The 18,159-nt window shown below is 36.8% G+C and overlaps 1 protein-coding gene across 7 annotated transcripts in view; it reads right to left on the bottom strand.

Annotated features, from left to right (window-relative positions):
* The window catches only part of LOC141558881 (L-threonine ammonia-lyase-like), a 36,170-nt gene extending 21,014 nt beyond the window's left edge, over positions 1–15,156 (bottom strand). Inside the window, exons 1-3 of one of the 7 annotated variants that reach the window (XM_074296698.1) lie at positions 14,738–15,156; positions 12,795–12,821; positions 3,407–3,725 (exon numbers count right to left, since the gene is read on the bottom strand). In XM_074296698.1, the coding sequence (XP_074152799.1) occupies positions 3,407–3,725; positions 12,795–12,821; positions 14,738–14,880 (489 nt within the window). In that variant the 5' untranslated portion in view covers positions 14,881–15,156. Of the gene's footprint in view, positions 1–3,406; positions 3,726–4,342; positions 4,689–12,794; positions 12,822–14,737 lie in introns of those variants that run through there. The other 6 variants (XM_074296699.1, XM_074296703.1, XM_074296700.1 and 3 more) reach the window with 6 other exon arrangements.
* Positions 15,157–18,159: the final 3,003 nt, after the last annotated feature.

The following is an 18,159-nucleotide window of genomic DNA, read 5'->3' on the forward strand; positions in this document are numbered from 1 at the left end:
TAGTGGGAGGGGAATGACCTCAGAAGGAAATGATATCTCTACCACTTTTATGTCTTGTTTTAATTCTTCCAGATATTTTTCCTGTTCTTGGTTCTAATTTGCATTTTTCTTTGAGGCTTTGGAAAAAAGTTTGGGCTTGGTTTTGGTAGCTGTTTTCAGCTTCTGAGTTCATGTCTAGATCTTCCCCGCTGTAGTTCTATTTTTGTTATTTGCTCATTTTTCTAGGCTATTTCTTGGCTCTGAACTTTATAGAAAAATTGGACTCTGCTCACTTGTGGGTAAGGAGGCACTGTCCCAAAACTTAAGATTTTTTATGATGCTGTTTTCAGAGTTAGTTTGGGAATGAGCAAGTTTTTGATGTTCCAAGGAGGTATGATCCAGGAAAGCCTGTTCTTCTGGTCTGAGCTTTAGTTTTTACCAAAGAAGGGTCTTTGTTTCCTTGATGCCGTCAGCACTAGAGGGCTCCTCTTTGCCTTGAAACTCTGATCAGGTCCCTGTTCCCTTGTGACTGACTAAAAGGTTCTCTTCTGTCCTGGAACTGCATAGGGGCTCACTGACAGCAAAACATCCCCTGTAATCTCTTTCTGATTAGTTGTCTAACCCCTCCTTATGATGTTTAGGTTGAGAGTTCCTAAAGCCACTGTTGCTGTCACAACTACCTCCAAGGACCACTACGGGTGCTCCATGATATTGTGGACCTAACTCGTCGTAGATTGAAAAAATGTTTCCTTCTGATCTTTTGGTATCTCTGCCACTCCAAAATTTGGTTTGAGGAGTTATTTTAAAGTTGTTTGGAGGGGAATATTGGGAGTATTCAATTGGGTGCTGCATTTTGGTTCTGCATCACCCCCATCTTTCTTTCAAACTTCCCAATTTCTATTGAGGATATCACCATCCTTCTAAGTCGTCCAGATTTGAAATCTTGTTTCCTCTTCCACATTCTCTTCATCACCTTTTTATCTATTTAGTCACCAATTCTCATTTTTCCCTTCACAGTAGCTCTCTCATTCTCTCCACTCATATAATCACTAGCTTTCCCTCTCACACACATTGCCTTCCTCCAAGCATAGTCATAAAACAAAGAATCAAAATCAAGGGAAATGTCCAAAAAGATAAGTCTTATTTCACATCTCAAGTCCATCACTCCTGTGTCAGGAGATGGCTAGCATGTTTTATTATCATTGATTTTCAAGAGTCTTTCACTGATAATTTATATTTTCATCTAATTTACATCTCTCCATATTCACTGTAAGAACGAAATCGCTTTCTCAAAAACTTTGCTAAAATCTTAGTAAACTATATCTGTAGCATTTCCCTCATCTACTTGTTTAATGATCCTGTTCAAAAAAGTTGTTAGTTTGACCTGAGTTGTTCTGGATGAAATCATGCTGGTCTTTTGTAATCAAGACTTCTTTTTAATTATCTGTGCTTTTCCTAGGAATTGAAATCAAATCAGCTGCCCCAAAGTTTGCAAATCCTGTTCTTATCTCTATATTTTTAAAAATCAAGACATTTTCTCTTCTTCTGTCATCTGGTACCTCTTGTTCTCTATGTTTTTTTTTTTTTTCAAGTATTGCTAGCAGTGGCTCGGCAATTATGAAGAAGAAGAGAACAAGAAGAAGAAGGTGATGGAGGAGGAGGAGAAGGAGAAGAAAGGGAGAAAGAAAAGAAAAAAAGGAAAGAAGAAAGGAAGGAAGGAAGGAAGGAAGGAAGGAAGGAAGGAAGGAAGGAAGGAAGGAAGGAAGGAAGGAAGGAAGGAAGGAAGGAAGGAAGGGAAGGAGGGAGGGAGAAAAAGGGAGAAAAAAAGAAAGGAAGAGAGAAAGAAAGGGAGGAAGAAAGGAGAATGGGAGGAAAGGAAAGGGAAGAAGGGAAGAATAAAGGGAGGAGGGAAGAACAGAGAAAGGGAAAGAGGAAGGAAGAAAAGAAGGAAGGAAGAAAGGGGTTTTTCCCAAGAACTTTTTAGGGCATAGAAGAGAAAAGGAGGAAGTTTGGAAGGAAACAGAGTTCTGAGAGTAAAAGAATTTATTACACAAAATTTTAAAAGCAAGTACATAATAGAGATTTGTAGTTTCACATTAACCTCTTTCTGTTCTGCTATTAATATTGTCTCTTTTTTGTTGTTTGTTAATTTCAGAATTTTTTAAAAAGTTAACTTGGCTAGACAATAATTGTTGCATGTTTTGCCTGGCTGGAAGTCTTCAGCAGGATGCTCCAGGTAGCATTCACAATTCTGCCAATAATGCATTAATGTGCTTGTTTCCCCATTGCCTCTTCAACATTTATTATTTTCTTTTTTCTTTGGTTATCTTTGCCACTCTGATGAGTATAAAGGAAACCTCAGAAATTACTTTAATTTGAATTTTTAAAAAATCAATGATTTAGTTCAACTAGTCCAAATGATTGGAATTCAAGGCCAACTAAACAGCCTCTTACAATCTCTTCATTTGTCAATAAGGAGAGATGGCTCAGAGGTCAAGAACGATGAGTATTGAGAAAAGGTCATTAGATTTGTCACTTAGATCATTAGTAATTTTGGAAAGAGCAATTCCAGTTAAATGATGTCAGAAGTCATATTGCATAAGGTTAAAAATAGAGTATAAGGAGACAAAATGCAGGCATCTATCTGATGTAGAATTTTTTTCAAGAGTAACTGAAAAGGGGAAAACAGAAAATAGCCATTGGTGATGTTAATGAAATGGCATGGAATTACTAAGTTTGATGTTAGAAAGATGCCATTACTCTCTTTAGAGTTCTAAAAGTCATCACCATATCTGAGTTGCCTACAGAGAATGACTCTTTCCCTCTAAGACAAAAATTTTAAAATTGTATTAATTCCACAGATCCTTTTGATGGTCTTATGATGCTTCAGGACCTCTTCTCAAAATATTGCTTTTAAAAGGCATAAAGTAAAACATATAAGGATGCAAAAGAAAGCAATTATTAAGAATACTATGAGATTACATTCTTCCTCCCTTGCCCTATGTTGTTTACATATGGTCTCCTTGATAAGACTGTAATTTCCTCATGGGCAGGGACTTAGATTTTTGCTTTTTCTTGCATCCCTAGCACTTAGTACATTGCTGCACACATAATAAGTACTTAATGAATGCTTGTGGACTCCATGACCGACTGCTTTAAAGCATTTTTTTTTCTATCCAAAATGACCTGTAAATTAGAGAAACTAATTTTAATACTCAGAGTCCCTCGCATTGCATTAACATCCAGAACTTTTTGGAGATCTCATCCCATTTGATCTTCAAAATGATACATTTACCACAGAAACAGTATTTAGAAAATACTTTAGAAAGCACTCAGACCAGAGAGGTTGTATCCTGACCCAAACCCCCCCAGCTAGTTAGTGGCAAGGATACAACTAAAATCTAGGTCTGTTTATTTCATACCATACCATGCATGGAGTGACCTGGATACTCCTCTCGATCTGCAAGGCTGCTTTTTTAATATCTTCCAATTGGATCAACTGGAAGTTGGTTGTTTGGATGCAGACTGGGGGTGTAGATGGTATGATTGGACGCTCTCCATGCTCTAGCACCATCAACTTCCATGACTTAATATTCCCTGAAATATCATCTTCATCATAATAATCATTTAACTGATCAAGCTGATCAGGTGACTGACATGAACTAAGGCTGCTGTTTTCTAAGGGCTCTTCTTCATAGATGCATTCTGGAAGGATGGGAGTTTCAGATTTTTCTTTGTCATCGCTCCTGGAAAGAGAAATAAAAGGAAGGATTAGGAGTTTGTCTAGCCAAGAAGCTACTTTGCTATGGGGATCTAAATACTAGGAATTTCTCAGTAAGATATCATTTGTCAAAGGCATGCCCAAGTTCTCCCATCCTTAAAAAACCTTCACTGGATCCCATAATCTTCTCAAGCTACTTTGTCCTCTATCTCTCTTGCCTTTCACAGATAAAACCCATTTAAAAAGACAAACTCTGTCCACCGCTTTATTTTTTCTTGCCATCTGACTTCCTACCATATTACTCAATTTAAATTTCTGTCTCCAAAGGCATCAATGGTCTTTTATTTAACAAATACAGTGACCTTTTCTCAAGGGCAGCAAGGTGGCACGCTGTGTCAAAGGGGGCAGAGCGTGGTTGGAGACAAGAAGACCTGAGTTCAAATTTTGCTTCAAATACTTACTAGCCATGTGATTGACCCTGGAACAATTCACTTAACTCTGTTTCCTTAGTTTCCTCATCTGCAAAAATAATCTAAACAAGGAAATGGCAAACTACTCCAATGTCTTTGCCAAGAAAACCCCAAAATGGGTAACAAAGAGTCGGATACAACTGAAAAATGACTAAACAGCAACAAATATTACCTGTTTTCAGTCATCATCTCTCTTGACCTCTTTGTACCAACTTTTAAACTACCCTTTCCTGCTGTCAACTCTCTTTCCTGTGAGTTTTCATGACAAAGTTCTTTCCTAGTTTTTGTCCTATTTACCCCATCTCTCTTTTCTCATTTTTCTTTTCTGGGTCATCAATCCCACCCCACCATCTAATTATAGGTGTCCTCCAAGGCCCTATTTTTTTTTCTCTTTACACTCTCTCACTTGATCATCTCATCAGCTTCCATGGGTTCCATTCTTATTTCTGTGCATATGACTCCTAAAACTATGTATTCAGCCCTACTGTCTCCTTGGAAATCCAGTACCAACTGCCTACTGGACAATTCCAATCGGATGTTCTATAGGCAGCATCTCAAATTCACCCATACTCAAAGCTGAATCTATAATTCTTTCCTGTCCAACTTATATTTCTTTCTTTTTTCCATCTTTACAAAAATTAATATGAAATAATAGTGCTCTGCAATGTAAATTATTTTATATGATTTGGTATTGAGGTTTTAAGATTTTCTTTGATCTTTCATCACTAAAACTACACATCATGGGATATTAAGCCAATCTTGGATGAATAGTCCATTAATCCATATCTAGCTTTGATTATAATCCCAAAGGTTTCCTTTTCTTTAAAAAAGAAAGAAAGAAAACACTATTATTTATTTTTAACATTCTTTTCTTTTTAAATTTTGAGTTCCAAATTCTTTTTCTCCAACCTACCCTCAACATGCAGTGAGAAGACAAGAGATATGATATCAATTATACACTGAAATCATGCAAAACATTTTTCTATATTAGCCATATCTTTTAAAAAGCAAGAAAAAATAAAGAGAATTATAATTTGATATGCATCTGAATTCATCAATTCTTTCACTGGAGATGGATAGCATTTTTTCATCATGAGTTCTTTATTGATCAGAGTAGGCAAGTCTTTCACAATTAATCTTCATTACAATACTGCTGTTCCTATGCACAAATGCCTCCTGTTTCTTCAGACTTTCTCTTTTTGTATCATTTCACATAGGTCTTATAAAAAATAATTTTTTGAGGGGTAGTTAGGTGGCGCAGTGGATAGAGCACCAACCTTGAAGTCAGGGGGACCTGAATTCAAATTTGACCTCAGACACTTAATACTGCCTAGCTTGTGTGACCCTGGACAAGTCACTTAACCTCAATTGCCTCAGCCAAAAAAGAAAAAAAAAAATGTCTCAATTACTATTCCATGCTCGCCTAATCTGCTTATGATATCACCCTTTATGTCTAAATCATTACCCATTTTAACTTTATGTTGGTATATAGTGTGAGATGTTGATCTATACCCAGTTTCTGTCATATCATTTTCCAGTTTTCCTAGCACGTTTCTTACATGGTGAGTTCTTGTCCCAAAAGTTTGCATCTTTTAATTTATCAAACACTCAATTACTATGGTCATTTATTATTATATATTGTCTACCTAATCTATTCCACTGATCCATTACTCTATTTCTTAGACAGTATTGTATTGTTTTGATGATTACAATTTCAAAATATAGTTTAAAATCTGGTATAGCTAGGGTATCTTCCTTCATATTTAAAAAAATGTATTCCCTTGATATTCTTTCAAATTAATTTTATTATTCTTCCAGCTCCATAAAATAATTTTGAGTTGTTTGATTGGTATGGCACTGAATAAGTACATTTATTTGAATAGACTTGTCATTTTTATTATATTATCCTGTCTTACCCATGAGCAATTAATACTCTTCCAGTTGTTTAGATCTGACCATATATGTGAAAAGTGTTTTGTAATTATGTCCATACACTTCCTAACAGATGGACTCCCAAGTACTTTATTGCTATGGCTAGCATTTCTAATGCAACAATAAATAATAGTGGTGATAATAGGCATCTCTGCTTCACCCCTGATCTTATTGGGAAGGCTTCTAGCTTATCTTCATTATCTGGGTTAAAGGATATGCACAAGTTTTAAAGGTATGCAGTTTTATAGCTATTTGAGTATAGATCCAATTGTTCTCCACAATGGTTGGACACTACTCTATCGACAATTCATTAGTGTATCTATTTTCCTCTCCTCTTCTCCAGCATTTGTAACTTCTCATATGTGTGAGGCGGTACCCCAAAGTTGTTTTAATTTTAATTTCTCTAATCAATAATGACTTTTCATATGACTATAGATTGTTTTGATTTCTTTTTCTTGCCATTTATCTACTTAGGGTATTTATCAATTAGAAAGTGCCTCTGATTTTTTATAAATCTGACTCAGTTCCATAGTCATTACATATTTGAGAAATGAGGCCTTTATTAGAAAAATCTTGCTGTAAAAATTTTGACATTACATATTGCCTACGTAGTGTCAGGAACCTTCCCCAACCTTTCCCCTTGCTCTTCCCCCCTCTTGAACAAACCTATGGGGTGCATGTCTCACAACATCCTTCGGCCCCTCCTATCCCTAAGAATTCCCTTTCTCACCCCTTTGTTACTCCAGATCTTAGTCTAGTCCAGGAGGATATTACCAAACGCATGTCTGCCTTGCGGAAAACCTTAGATTTACAGAAACAATATCTTGAAATGACAAAGGAATTTTCGGCCTTACAAGCCTCCCTTCAAACCTCCCCCTTGCTCAATCTTAAAAATCTGGCCCCGCCTTCCCAGACTTTAGCCAAACACAACTCTAGCCCTAAAAAGGATCCTAGGAATAACCCTACAAAAGCTAAACAACGTAGCTCCTTTAATTTTCCCGTCATTACTAGAAAGAAAAAAGCCACTCATGGCGCCGATGCGGCGCAAGAGGGGGGAAGAGCAAGGGGAAAGGTTGGGGAAGGTTCCTGACAACGTAGTTTTCACCTTTCTCTCTTTTAATTAAGTCTATTTTTGCTTTTGCTTTGTCTGAGACGTTGATTTTTTTCCCTTTTTTACTTTAGCTTAAACATATTAGATTATATTCCAGGTCTTTAGTTTAACTTTGTGTTTTTCTCTTGCAAGCATCATTATAAATATCATATTATTGGATTCTGGTTTCTCATTCATTTTGCTATCTGCTTTCATTTTATGATGATCTCATTCTATTCACATTCAGTTGGGATTATTAACTGTATTTTCCTCCAATCCATTTGCTTCCATTTCTTCTTTCTTTTTATCCTTTGCATCCATAAAAGTCTATTTTGCATTTAACTATTGCCTCTCTTAATCTGCTCTTCTTTTCATCAACAAACCCCTGCCCTTATTTTTCTTATTCCCTTCCCCTCCTATTTACATACTGGATGAGTTAGATTTCCATGCACAACTGGGAGCAACATAGCCAGAATCCAGAGTTTCCAGGTTCAAGAAAAAGTAATACATACAACGAAAAAGAAATAATTCAAATAATGAGGAGCCACAGTTAGAATCACAAATGATTTTATAAGCCACTACTACAAAGGAGCAGAGAATTTGCAATATAATATTCCAGAAGGGAAAGGATATGGGCAAAACTGAGTACAATTTTATGAGGGAATAAATGGACCTTTAATAAAATGGAGGACTTCCAAGCACTTCTGATGAAAAGACCAAAGTTGGGAAGAAACTCTGAAGGTGAAATGCAAGAGTGAAGAGAAATATAAAAAGCTAAAAAATCAATGACTAATGATAAGGAATCAAGCAAAAGCACACTGTTTGCATTCAGAGATGAGGAAGTGATATATGTGTTCCCTCTGATCTCTCTCATCATTTGGGCTCATAGAAGGAGTCTAAGTAAGGGTCTTATAGTGGTTCTGTTATGTCTTAATTATTTTAAGAAAAGAATGGAAAAAAAGAGAAAGAATGCTCTAGAGGGTAGGGCGGAAGGGAAACTGTCTTATGTCAAACTGCTTAGATAAATATCTATATGACTATTTTTATTCCAACCAGAATTCCAGAGAATTAATGATGAAATATATTACCTACCTCCTGACAGAGAAGTGAAGGATTCAGAATGCAAAATAGATAAAAATCATTTAGGATATGATCAACGTAGAAATTTGTTGTGATTGACTATAACTGTTCAAGAGGGTAAGAATGTAGATCTAGGCCAAATGAGAGACAGAGAGACTGAGACTGAGACAGAGACTGAGACAGGCATACACACACACTCACACACACACACACACACACACACACAGACACACACACACACACAGAGCCAGAGAAATCTTGGGAACTGAACAATGCAATGACTAACTATAATTCTTGAGGATTGTTGATGAAACATACTACCACCTCTCATTGAAGAGGAAATAATGTCAGAATACAGATTAAAATGTAATTTTTTTTTAGACACAACCATTAAAAAATTCTGTTTTGCTTGACCATAGATGTTTGTAACAGGGATTTTGCTTTTCTTGCTTTCTTGGATAGGGAAGCAGGGGAGAAAAGAGAGCGGGAAAGAAGGTTAATCTTTGTCTGAAGATAAAGTGAAATTTATATTTTAAAATTTTTTAAAAGTTTGTTTCCTTCCTAATGTCTAGATAATGCTATTTGTAATAATCAATTAAGAATTTATGCAATATCAAAAAGCTACTATGTAATTGGTAATCCCTTTAACTGTACTTGTATTTTAGTTAGTATTGATTACTATCGGTATAATAGCTATTATTGATGCATATATTTTAATATGTATATATGTATAAATATGCACATTTAGATATCTGTGTATCACATTTGTCCTTCAACCTGCAAAATATATGTTTATTTTTAAAAATTATAGTCAGGGGCAGTTAGTTGGTGTAGTGGATAGAGTACCAGCCCTGAAGTCAGGAGGACCTGAATACAAATCTCAACTCAGACCCTGAACACTTCCTGCTGTGTGACCCTGGGCAAGTCACTTAACCCCAAATGCCACAGCAAAAAATGAAATGGACTACCTGGATTATCTATTATCCCATCCCTCCAAGCCCTTTCCCCCTCCAAAGGGCATTTATCCATTAGAAAGTGCCTCTGATTCTTTATAAATCTGACTCAGTTTACAAATTTGAGAAATGAGGCCTTTATCAGAGAAACTTGCTGTAAAAATGCCCATAAATGCTTATTGACTGACTCAGTTCCAAGCACACATATGCTAAACACTGGGTTTACAAAGAAAGATTAGAAACAAAAAAGAAACAAATAAAAATAGACCCTGCTCTTAAGGAGTTTAGAGTTTAATGGGTGGGAAACCCATTAAGTTTATTGAAGTCAGGGCACCCAGATGGTTCAGTGAATAGAGCTTGCGCCCTGAAGTCAGGTTCTCCTGATTTCAAATCTAGCCTGACATTTAACATTTCTTAGCTGTGTGACCTTAGGCAAGTCACTTAACTTACTCCCCTCTGAGGGAAAAGTTTACTAAAGTCCATAAAGGAAAGAAAGCTGGACTGGGGAGCAGGGCCATCCGGGTTCTTTGTCCAGTTCTATTTACTCTCTAATTTTGTGACATGTCCTTCCCTTATTCCCTCTTCATCCCTTTAGAGCAGCGGTCCTCAAACTTTTTAAATAGGGGTCAGTTCACTGTCCCTCAGACTGTTGGAGGGCCAGACTATAGTAAAAACAAAAGCTCACACTCTGTCTCCGCCCTTCAGCCCGTTTACCATTAGGGAGGGGGGGGCGCATAAACGTCCTCAGGGGCGCCGCATAAACATCCTCCGGGGCGCATCTGGCCCCGCCTTAGGTCTTCAGTTTCTTAATCTCCAAGAATAATTGAAATGCAAATATGTCCTTCACATCCAGGGGTCAGGGAAATCTTTGCTGAGCAAATTTGAAATATAATGGAACAGAGCCACAGGAAAGCCTATTACTTTTTCCAGAAGTTGTCATTGTAAAATCAATTCCTAGTCCTCCATGTTCTTCCCAGCTCCAAGACACTAGGCTTGGCTTGCTTCTGTGCTTTACATCTCTCTTCAGAAAAAAAAAAGGCGCCAGCATTCAATTATCTAACGGAGTTCTCCAACTACGGCCCGCGCGCCACGTATAGCCCGCGGGCCACCACCAGCGAGCCACGTGCGGCCCGTGAGGAAGTTTATTCGGCCGCCAGTTATGGCAAATGGGCTGAGGGGCGGAGACAGAGTGTGAGCTTTTGTTTTTACTATAGTCTGGCCCTCCCACAGTCTGAGGGACAGGGAACTGGCCCCCAATTTAAAAAGTTTGAGGACCACCGCGCGGGTCTCTTTGGGTGTATGCTTTAGCTCTAGACCTAACAGCTTCCCAAGCTTGATCAAAATCATTCAATTTGGTTTGACTTTCCTTAAGTGTAAGGCAATCGGAGGTAATCAGAGAACCAATAATATATAAAGCCCCTTCCAGCCCTAACATAGGTTATAAAAATTTTAAGTAGTATTTTATTTCTCTGGTGCCCGCAGGGCAGCTAGACCAGTCCTCGAGATCCAACCCACCCTTTGATCAGGTGCATGAATAATTAGAAAATAACCCTCAAATGGTTTATGTCTGTTGACTATTATTTGCAATCATCATTAGCATATTAATCTGCGGCAAAGAAAAACTTTTCCTTTGCCAGTGCAAACTCTAGCTCTCACCACCGCCATCATCTCTCTGTCTCTCTATTTCTATCTTTCCTTTCTCTATCTCTGTGTCTGTGTCTATCTGTCTCTGCTTCTTACCTGTTTGTCTATCTCTCTGTCTCCCTCCCCCTCCCTCCCTCCCTTTCCTCTTCTCATCTCCCCCCCCCCCCATGGAAATCCAAGGTCAGTCAATCAGCCGATCAACAAACATTTATTGAGTTCCTATTATTGCCAGGCAGCATATTAATTTCTGGGAATATAAAGAATGTAAAAAACCACAGTCCCGGCTCTCTAGGAGCTGAAACTCTAACAAGGGAGACACAAATAAGCAAATAACTATGTAAATCTAAGTTATACACATAAATATACATGCCCACAATACTTTTGTGTCCAAACATACGTTGCAGATAGAAACCTATACAAACACATGTAAATTTACACAAACACAAATGGTGGGTGTATACTATATATGTATAACATGCATTAACATATACACACATACATATACAGTCATACAGGTTATAGGAAGCCCTCAGGGAATTGATCCAGAGATTGGTTGGAACCATTGAGCTGAAATGTTAAATTTTCAATGTGAATTTTACACCTCTATCTCAGATTTACAAATCAGGGATTGCTTTAATGCTTTGTTGATTGTCTAGGCTTAATAGAATGTTAATTCAGAATGCTAAAAAGCATATGCACACATTCTTTTCTTCCAGAGTCAGGTATTCAGCAGTTATCAGTCCACCCCAGTTTGCTCTATAAACACAGCTTGAGCTCCATGAAATTACAATTGAAAGTGACTCAGGATATGAAATCATCACCTGATAGAAGGGTAAAAACAACAATAACTATTACTACTACTACTATTACTATTAGTATTATTACTATTACTAATAGTACTATTACTATTAGTATTATTAGTACTAGGACTACTACTATTACTATTACTACCCCTACTCCTACTACTGGTGCTGCTGCTGCTCCCTAAGATGTCACCACGACTGGCATTGCTATTATCACCCCTATTACTATTACTACTGGCATTTATATAACTCTATAAGATTTGCAAAGTGCTTTACATTCATTATCTTATTTGAATCCCATGATACTCCTGATATGGAACTATTCTAAGAACTGGGGGTATTGATATATTCAGCTTTCTAGAATCACTTTACTGACTTGTTCCATTGAAATACAACATTGCCATTGGGTCACTGAGTAAAACACCCCTTTTCTACTGGTTTTGGGATTCCGGCGGAAAGGTTGTTGTAACTACTTCAAAGTGAATTGCTCATTTTCTTGTTGTTTAGTCATTTCTAACTTTCCGTGATCCCATATGGATTTTTTCCCTCTTGCCAAAGATACTACAGTAGTTTCCTTCTCCAGCTCATTTTACAAATCAGGAAACGGAGGTGAGGGAAATAAGGTTAGGTGGCTTGCCTAGGTCAGATTTGAATTAGGGATGATGAGTCTTTCTGACTCCCAGATCAGACAATATGTCCATTTTGCCACCTGGATGCCTGGTTTATATGTAAAAGCTATGGTCTGGGGAATCTAGATTGTGTGTGTACCTGCACATTGCCTTTCCCTCTTTAGATTATAAATTCCATGAGAGGCAGAAACTATTTTGTCTTTTGCTTGTATGTGTATCCCTAGCACTTAATGCAGTTCCCTACAAATATTAAATGCTTTTTTTTTTCGAATGTGCACTTTTTCCCTGTCTTTGTCTCTGTCTCTTTGTCTGTCTATGTGTGTGTATCTCTCTGTCTCTTTCTGTGAATATATATGTATGCATCCACACGTGAATATTCCCTTTCCTTCTGTGCCCTTCACATTCACCCAGGTGGTCTTCAGGAGTCTTTAGTTTTGTTAGACATCCGTGCACAAGAAGGAGTGCTTGCTCAGATGTGATTCAAGAAACTTACCTTTTGGAGATCAGCTCCTCAGCATAGCTGCAAAAACAGCAAAATGAGATCAGGAAGGCACAATGAGACACATTCTAGGGACTAGGGGGAAAGATTTCTTAACCCCACTCTGAGGAGAACGGCTGACTTACAAAACCACACAATAAAGTTGCCATTTTTACTTGATTCACTTTATTACCGTGAATGGCAATATTGAATCCGTTTTTTGTTTTTTACCCATGTGCGATATTGTGTTTGACTGAGAAGTCTCAATGTTCCAACCCAAAAGGCCCTATAGGAAACAGAACTCTTGACATTTGTCTCATCTGAGCAAGATAGAAGATTATCTAACAAGATGGTATTGTGAACAGAGAACTAGACTTGAAAACATGCAGCCTTAATTAGCTAACTATCCCACATTCTAACCATGAAACAATGGCCAATTATATAACCTCTCTGAACCTCAGTTTCTTTATCTATAAAACAGGTATAATAATATTTATGCAAGCTACCCCACAGGAGTATTGTAAGAACCAAATTAGATAAGGTATTGCAATACTGTGAGTTAAAACCTCTTAAGCTTTAAACTGTGACTGAAGTTGGGGATCTTAGGAAATCCCATTCCATACACACATTTGAATTTAAAGAGGCTTTAATACTAATCCTTATGGGCCTGAAGCAAATATTAAGTAAAATGTCACAGATATCCTTAATCCAGTCCCCTCTACCATCTTGTGAAAATCTAGTTTTGCTAATTCATTGTATTAAAGTGTGCATTAACATGCCTGGAAGGAAATCTGAGATAGGTTATTGATAACACCAATTCTCATTACAAAAATAATCATATAATTGTGCTTTTTAAAAAAATGAAGCATCAAAGTGAAGAAGATCTGGGCTCAAAACTTCAGATGTTTACTATCTATGAGACCTCCCAGGATTTCCTCCAGTACCTTTTTCCTATGACTGTTGTGGCTGCAAATAAAATTGCGATGAGAAAACATTAAATTTTAATACACCTATACTTTAAAACTCTCTGTAAGAGTTGATTGGTATTTTTGTTTTTGTTTTTTTAAGATGGCATGTCAGAGGCCATTTAATCCAAGCATTCCTTCTGTGTACAGACTAGGCTCAGCAAGTGGTCATCCAGTCTGTCCTTGAAGTGCTGTAGTGAATAAAAATTCCCAGCTGGTAGAATGTATTTCCTTTCTTCACTGATACTAGACCTTGCTAGGAAATAGCCTCAGAACCCCGCAGAATTTTGAGGTGCACAAACCAATTTTTTCATGACAGTCCTGTGAGGTAGCATAAATATTATTGCTCTTATTATTACTAATTTACAGATGAGAAAACCAGGACCTCATGATATTTAAATGACTTTTGGATTCAATAATCCATGCTCCAACCTATGAAAGAGCTAATTGCGACAAAGCTGTCATGTAGCAATAATAAGGAAGGAATAGAATTACTCACCCCCAAAACTTGTAACAATCAAGAAAAAATATTATACATAGAATGAGATTTTTGAATCTCATTGAATTTGTCTCCAATAAGATTTTTCTAATTCTTCAATTACAACATTTTTCTGCCCATGAAAGCCACAGAAAGTTTAGAATTAAAACTGGATGATCTCTATCAAGCATTCTGGGAACCCTTCAAATGCCAGCCACTAACAGTTTTCTAAGATGGATATTTGTACACCCCTCCCCTCCCAATCAAAATAAAAATATACAGATGACTTCACAGGAAAATGGCCCATTTCCTCATATACATATAAATATACATAAAATCGTTCCCTAAGATTATAGAGCTGAGATAAAATTCACTAGAAATTTGGTTACTTCTTTACCCACCCCCAAACACTCTCACCCTAAAACACCCAGTTTTCTTTTCTGATAAAAGCAAGGTAAAAGCTGTAGACCTGAGCCCCAGGGACAGAAAAGAGAAGAATGAGTAAAAGGCATTACCTAAACAATACAACAGCCACATAGACAAAGAGTTGAAGCAGAATCTTAACCACAGAAGTGTAAGGAGGCAGCCAGGGTGACTGGATTTCTATGAGGTCAGTTCCCCTGGGTCTAGGTCTGTTCCTAGCTGGGGGACGATCCATGAGCCTCTAAGGGAAGTTAGGGGTGGACAGGGGCAGACGCAGCTCTAGTTCTAACTTAGATCCCAGAGTTCTCCAACCTTGGCCAGAATAGATCATACTCTTCTTCACCTCCAAAGTGAGCCAGAGGAGTTCGGTTCAGTGGTTCCTTCAAGTAAAGCAACCGGGCCACAAAATTCATAGTTCTACGTGCCTCACCTTCCTTCCCACTCAGCACCAGCCCCCTGTCCTCTGTTAAAGCATACGGGGGAGCTAACTGACCTCCAGCACATGCCCCCAGTGACTCCAGGAGCATTTGCTGCTATTTAAAGAGCTTAGCTCACAAGCCCAGTCTGTCTCTGGCAATTTGAGGGCTCTGTGGGATTAGGAGTCCCCAGAGAATTAAGGCTTTAGGTGTTTACAGTTTAGCCACCTAAGAACTGGAAGCCTGTTAGCAGAAAGGGGAAATTAGGGGAATTTTTCGTGTGAAAATGGCCAAGGACATGGAATTTCCTTAAGGAATGGTAGGCTTATCTGTACCCAGAGAGGGGACTGTGGGGACTGAGTGTGGCTCACAGCATGGTTTTTCACATTTTACTCTTGTTGTGTGCTTGCATTTTGTTTTCTTACTCTTTTTCCCCCTTTTTGATCTCATGTTTCTTGTGCACATGATAGAGAAGAATTACACATTTAACATATATTGGATTATTTGCCATATAGGGGAGGGAAGAGAGGCGGGGTGGAATTTAGAAAACAAGATTTTGCAAGAATGAATGTTGAAAAATTATCTATTTATATGTTTTAAAAATAAAAAGCTTTTAAAAAATTAAAAAGTTAATATATATATATGTGTAATCAGAAAAAAAACAATTATTAAAAAAAAAGAAATGGTAGGCTTTTGTAGAATTTTAAATTGGAAGGAGTGTCAGAGATTATATAATTTCCTCCCCACCTTGGTATGATTTTTTTTATTTTATTTTTTGTTACATTTTATGTTCCAAAGTATCTCCCTCCCTTCCTCCCCAGAGATCATATCATTTTGATACAGAACATTTTTAAGGAATGGTAGGCTTTCACAAGAGTTCAAATTGGAAGGACCTCAGAGAATATGTTACCTTTCTACAGACATTTTTTGTGTGAAAAGAATGAAATTAGTTTGTTTCCTGGTCCTGCTACCCTCTGTTAATTGTTTAACTACAAGTAAATTCATTTCCTCTCTGATGAATAAATATATAGATGTCCCTATATGTTCATTCATTAGAGTTTCATCACAATATTCTGAGGCAGCACAAATACTATCCCCATTTGACATATAAAGAAACTGAGCTCTAAGAGTTAAAGACTTGCTTAAAGCTCTCCATTTTTCTTTGGACTTCCCATTCATCTTTTCACCAGCTCTGATAGTCAATCAGTCAATTTTCATTTATTTATTCAATACCTACTTCGGATTAGGGATACAAAAGAAAGGGAAAAACAAAATAAACAAAAAGCCTAGATCCTTGCCTTCCAGAAGTTTACATTTTAATGGAGGAGATAATATAAGAGATTTGGTTCAGTTGATTTTAATTCACTTTGTCTCTAGGAAATCAGCCCTAATTCACTTCTGCCTCACCTGGATGCTTATGTCAAGAATACCTAAGACACACCTTTTTAACTCCCTATTCTGCATCCTTTTAAAAAACAACTTCAAAAGGTTTCCACCCTTCCTTTCTTCCCTCCCTTTCTTCCTTTTTGAAACCTTGACTATGTTAACTCTGCCTTTGTTTCTGGAAAGAGTATTCAATCTCCAGTAATATCTGTGGGAATTAGTTATTGGAATAGACACATGGACAATCTTAAGAGCTTCCCCAGCCACAGGAACAATAGTTATGGTTCACTCTAGCCCTATATTCTTTAAATTCTCAGTTCAATAAGTTTTTAAAGAAGAAAGTCCTTTTCAACTCTCCCAATTTGTTAGTGCCTCCCCCTTTGTTTCTTTGTATCTATTTGTATATTCCTTATATACTATACATACACATAATATACAAAGTCATACATGTTATCTCTTAACAATAGAATGTAAGCTCCTTGAGGATAGGGACTGATTTTCTTTTCTTTTTTCCTGTACTTTTATCTTAGAAATGTCTGGTTCATCGTAACTGCTTAATAAAATTCTTACTACCTGGAAAGACTTACATGAACTCATGCTAAGTGAAGTGAGCAGTACCAAGAGAACACTGTATACAGCAACAAGAATATTATGTGATGATCAACTGTGATGGACTTTGTTCTCAGCAATGCAGTGATCCAAGACAATTCCAAAAGACTTGAGATGGAAAATGCCATTCACATCCAGAGATAGCACTATGGAGAATGAATTTGAAACAGAGTAGAGTATTTTCATTTTTTGTTTATTTGATTTTTCTTTCTCATGGTTTTTTTTTTTTTTTTTTTTTTTGTTTTTGTTTTTGTTTTTACCTTTTAGTCTGACTTTTCTTGTACAATATGGCAAATGCGAAAATATGCTTAAAAGTATTGCAAATGTATAGCCTATATCAAACTGCTTGCTGTCTTGCTGTAAGAGAGAGAGGGAGAAAAAAAATGGAAAACAAAATATTACAAAAATGAATGTCGAAAACATGTATTTGGAAAAATAAAATACTCTATTAAGGAAAAAAAAATAAAAATAAATAAATAAAATTCTTATTGATCAATCGATGGAATTCAAACTTGGGTCTTCATGAGTCTGTGTCTAACACTTTTGCCATTGGGCCACATATATATTCTGAGGCTGGCAGTACTTATACTTCTCTCCTCTGATGCCTTTTAGACATATTTTAGATTTTGATGTAGGCTTGGATTAGAAGAAGGAAATATGAATACCTTTTTGTGAGGTGGAAACAATATGAATACATTTATAAATTAATGATTGTGCTCTCTAATTTTGTCCGCCTTCATTTTGGATTTCCTTCACAGGCTAATTGTACACTATTTCAAAGTCCGATTCTTTTTGTACAGCAAAACAACTGTATGGACATGTATACATATATTGTATTTAATTTATACTTTAACATATTTAACATGTATTGGTCATCCTGCCATGGGGGGAGGAGGGTAAGGAGGGGAAAAATTAGAACAAAAGGTTTGGCAATTGTCAATGTTGTAAAATTACCCATGCATATATCTGGTAAATAAAAACTATTAAAATATATATTAAAAAGAAAAATAAATAAATTAATGATTGTGTCTATGGCATTTTCTATTACTGAGTTTTTAGTACTTAGATGTGAGGTAAATTGTACAAGTGAGACTGTGGTCTGAATC

The sequence above is a fragment of the Sminthopsis crassicaudata genome, chromosome 2 (assembly GCF_048593235.1).
Source record: "Sminthopsis crassicaudata isolate SCR6 chromosome 2, ASM4859323v1, whole genome shotgun sequence".
Taxonomy (NCBI): Eukaryota; Metazoa; Chordata; class Mammalia; order Dasyuromorphia; family Dasyuridae; genus Sminthopsis; species Sminthopsis crassicaudata.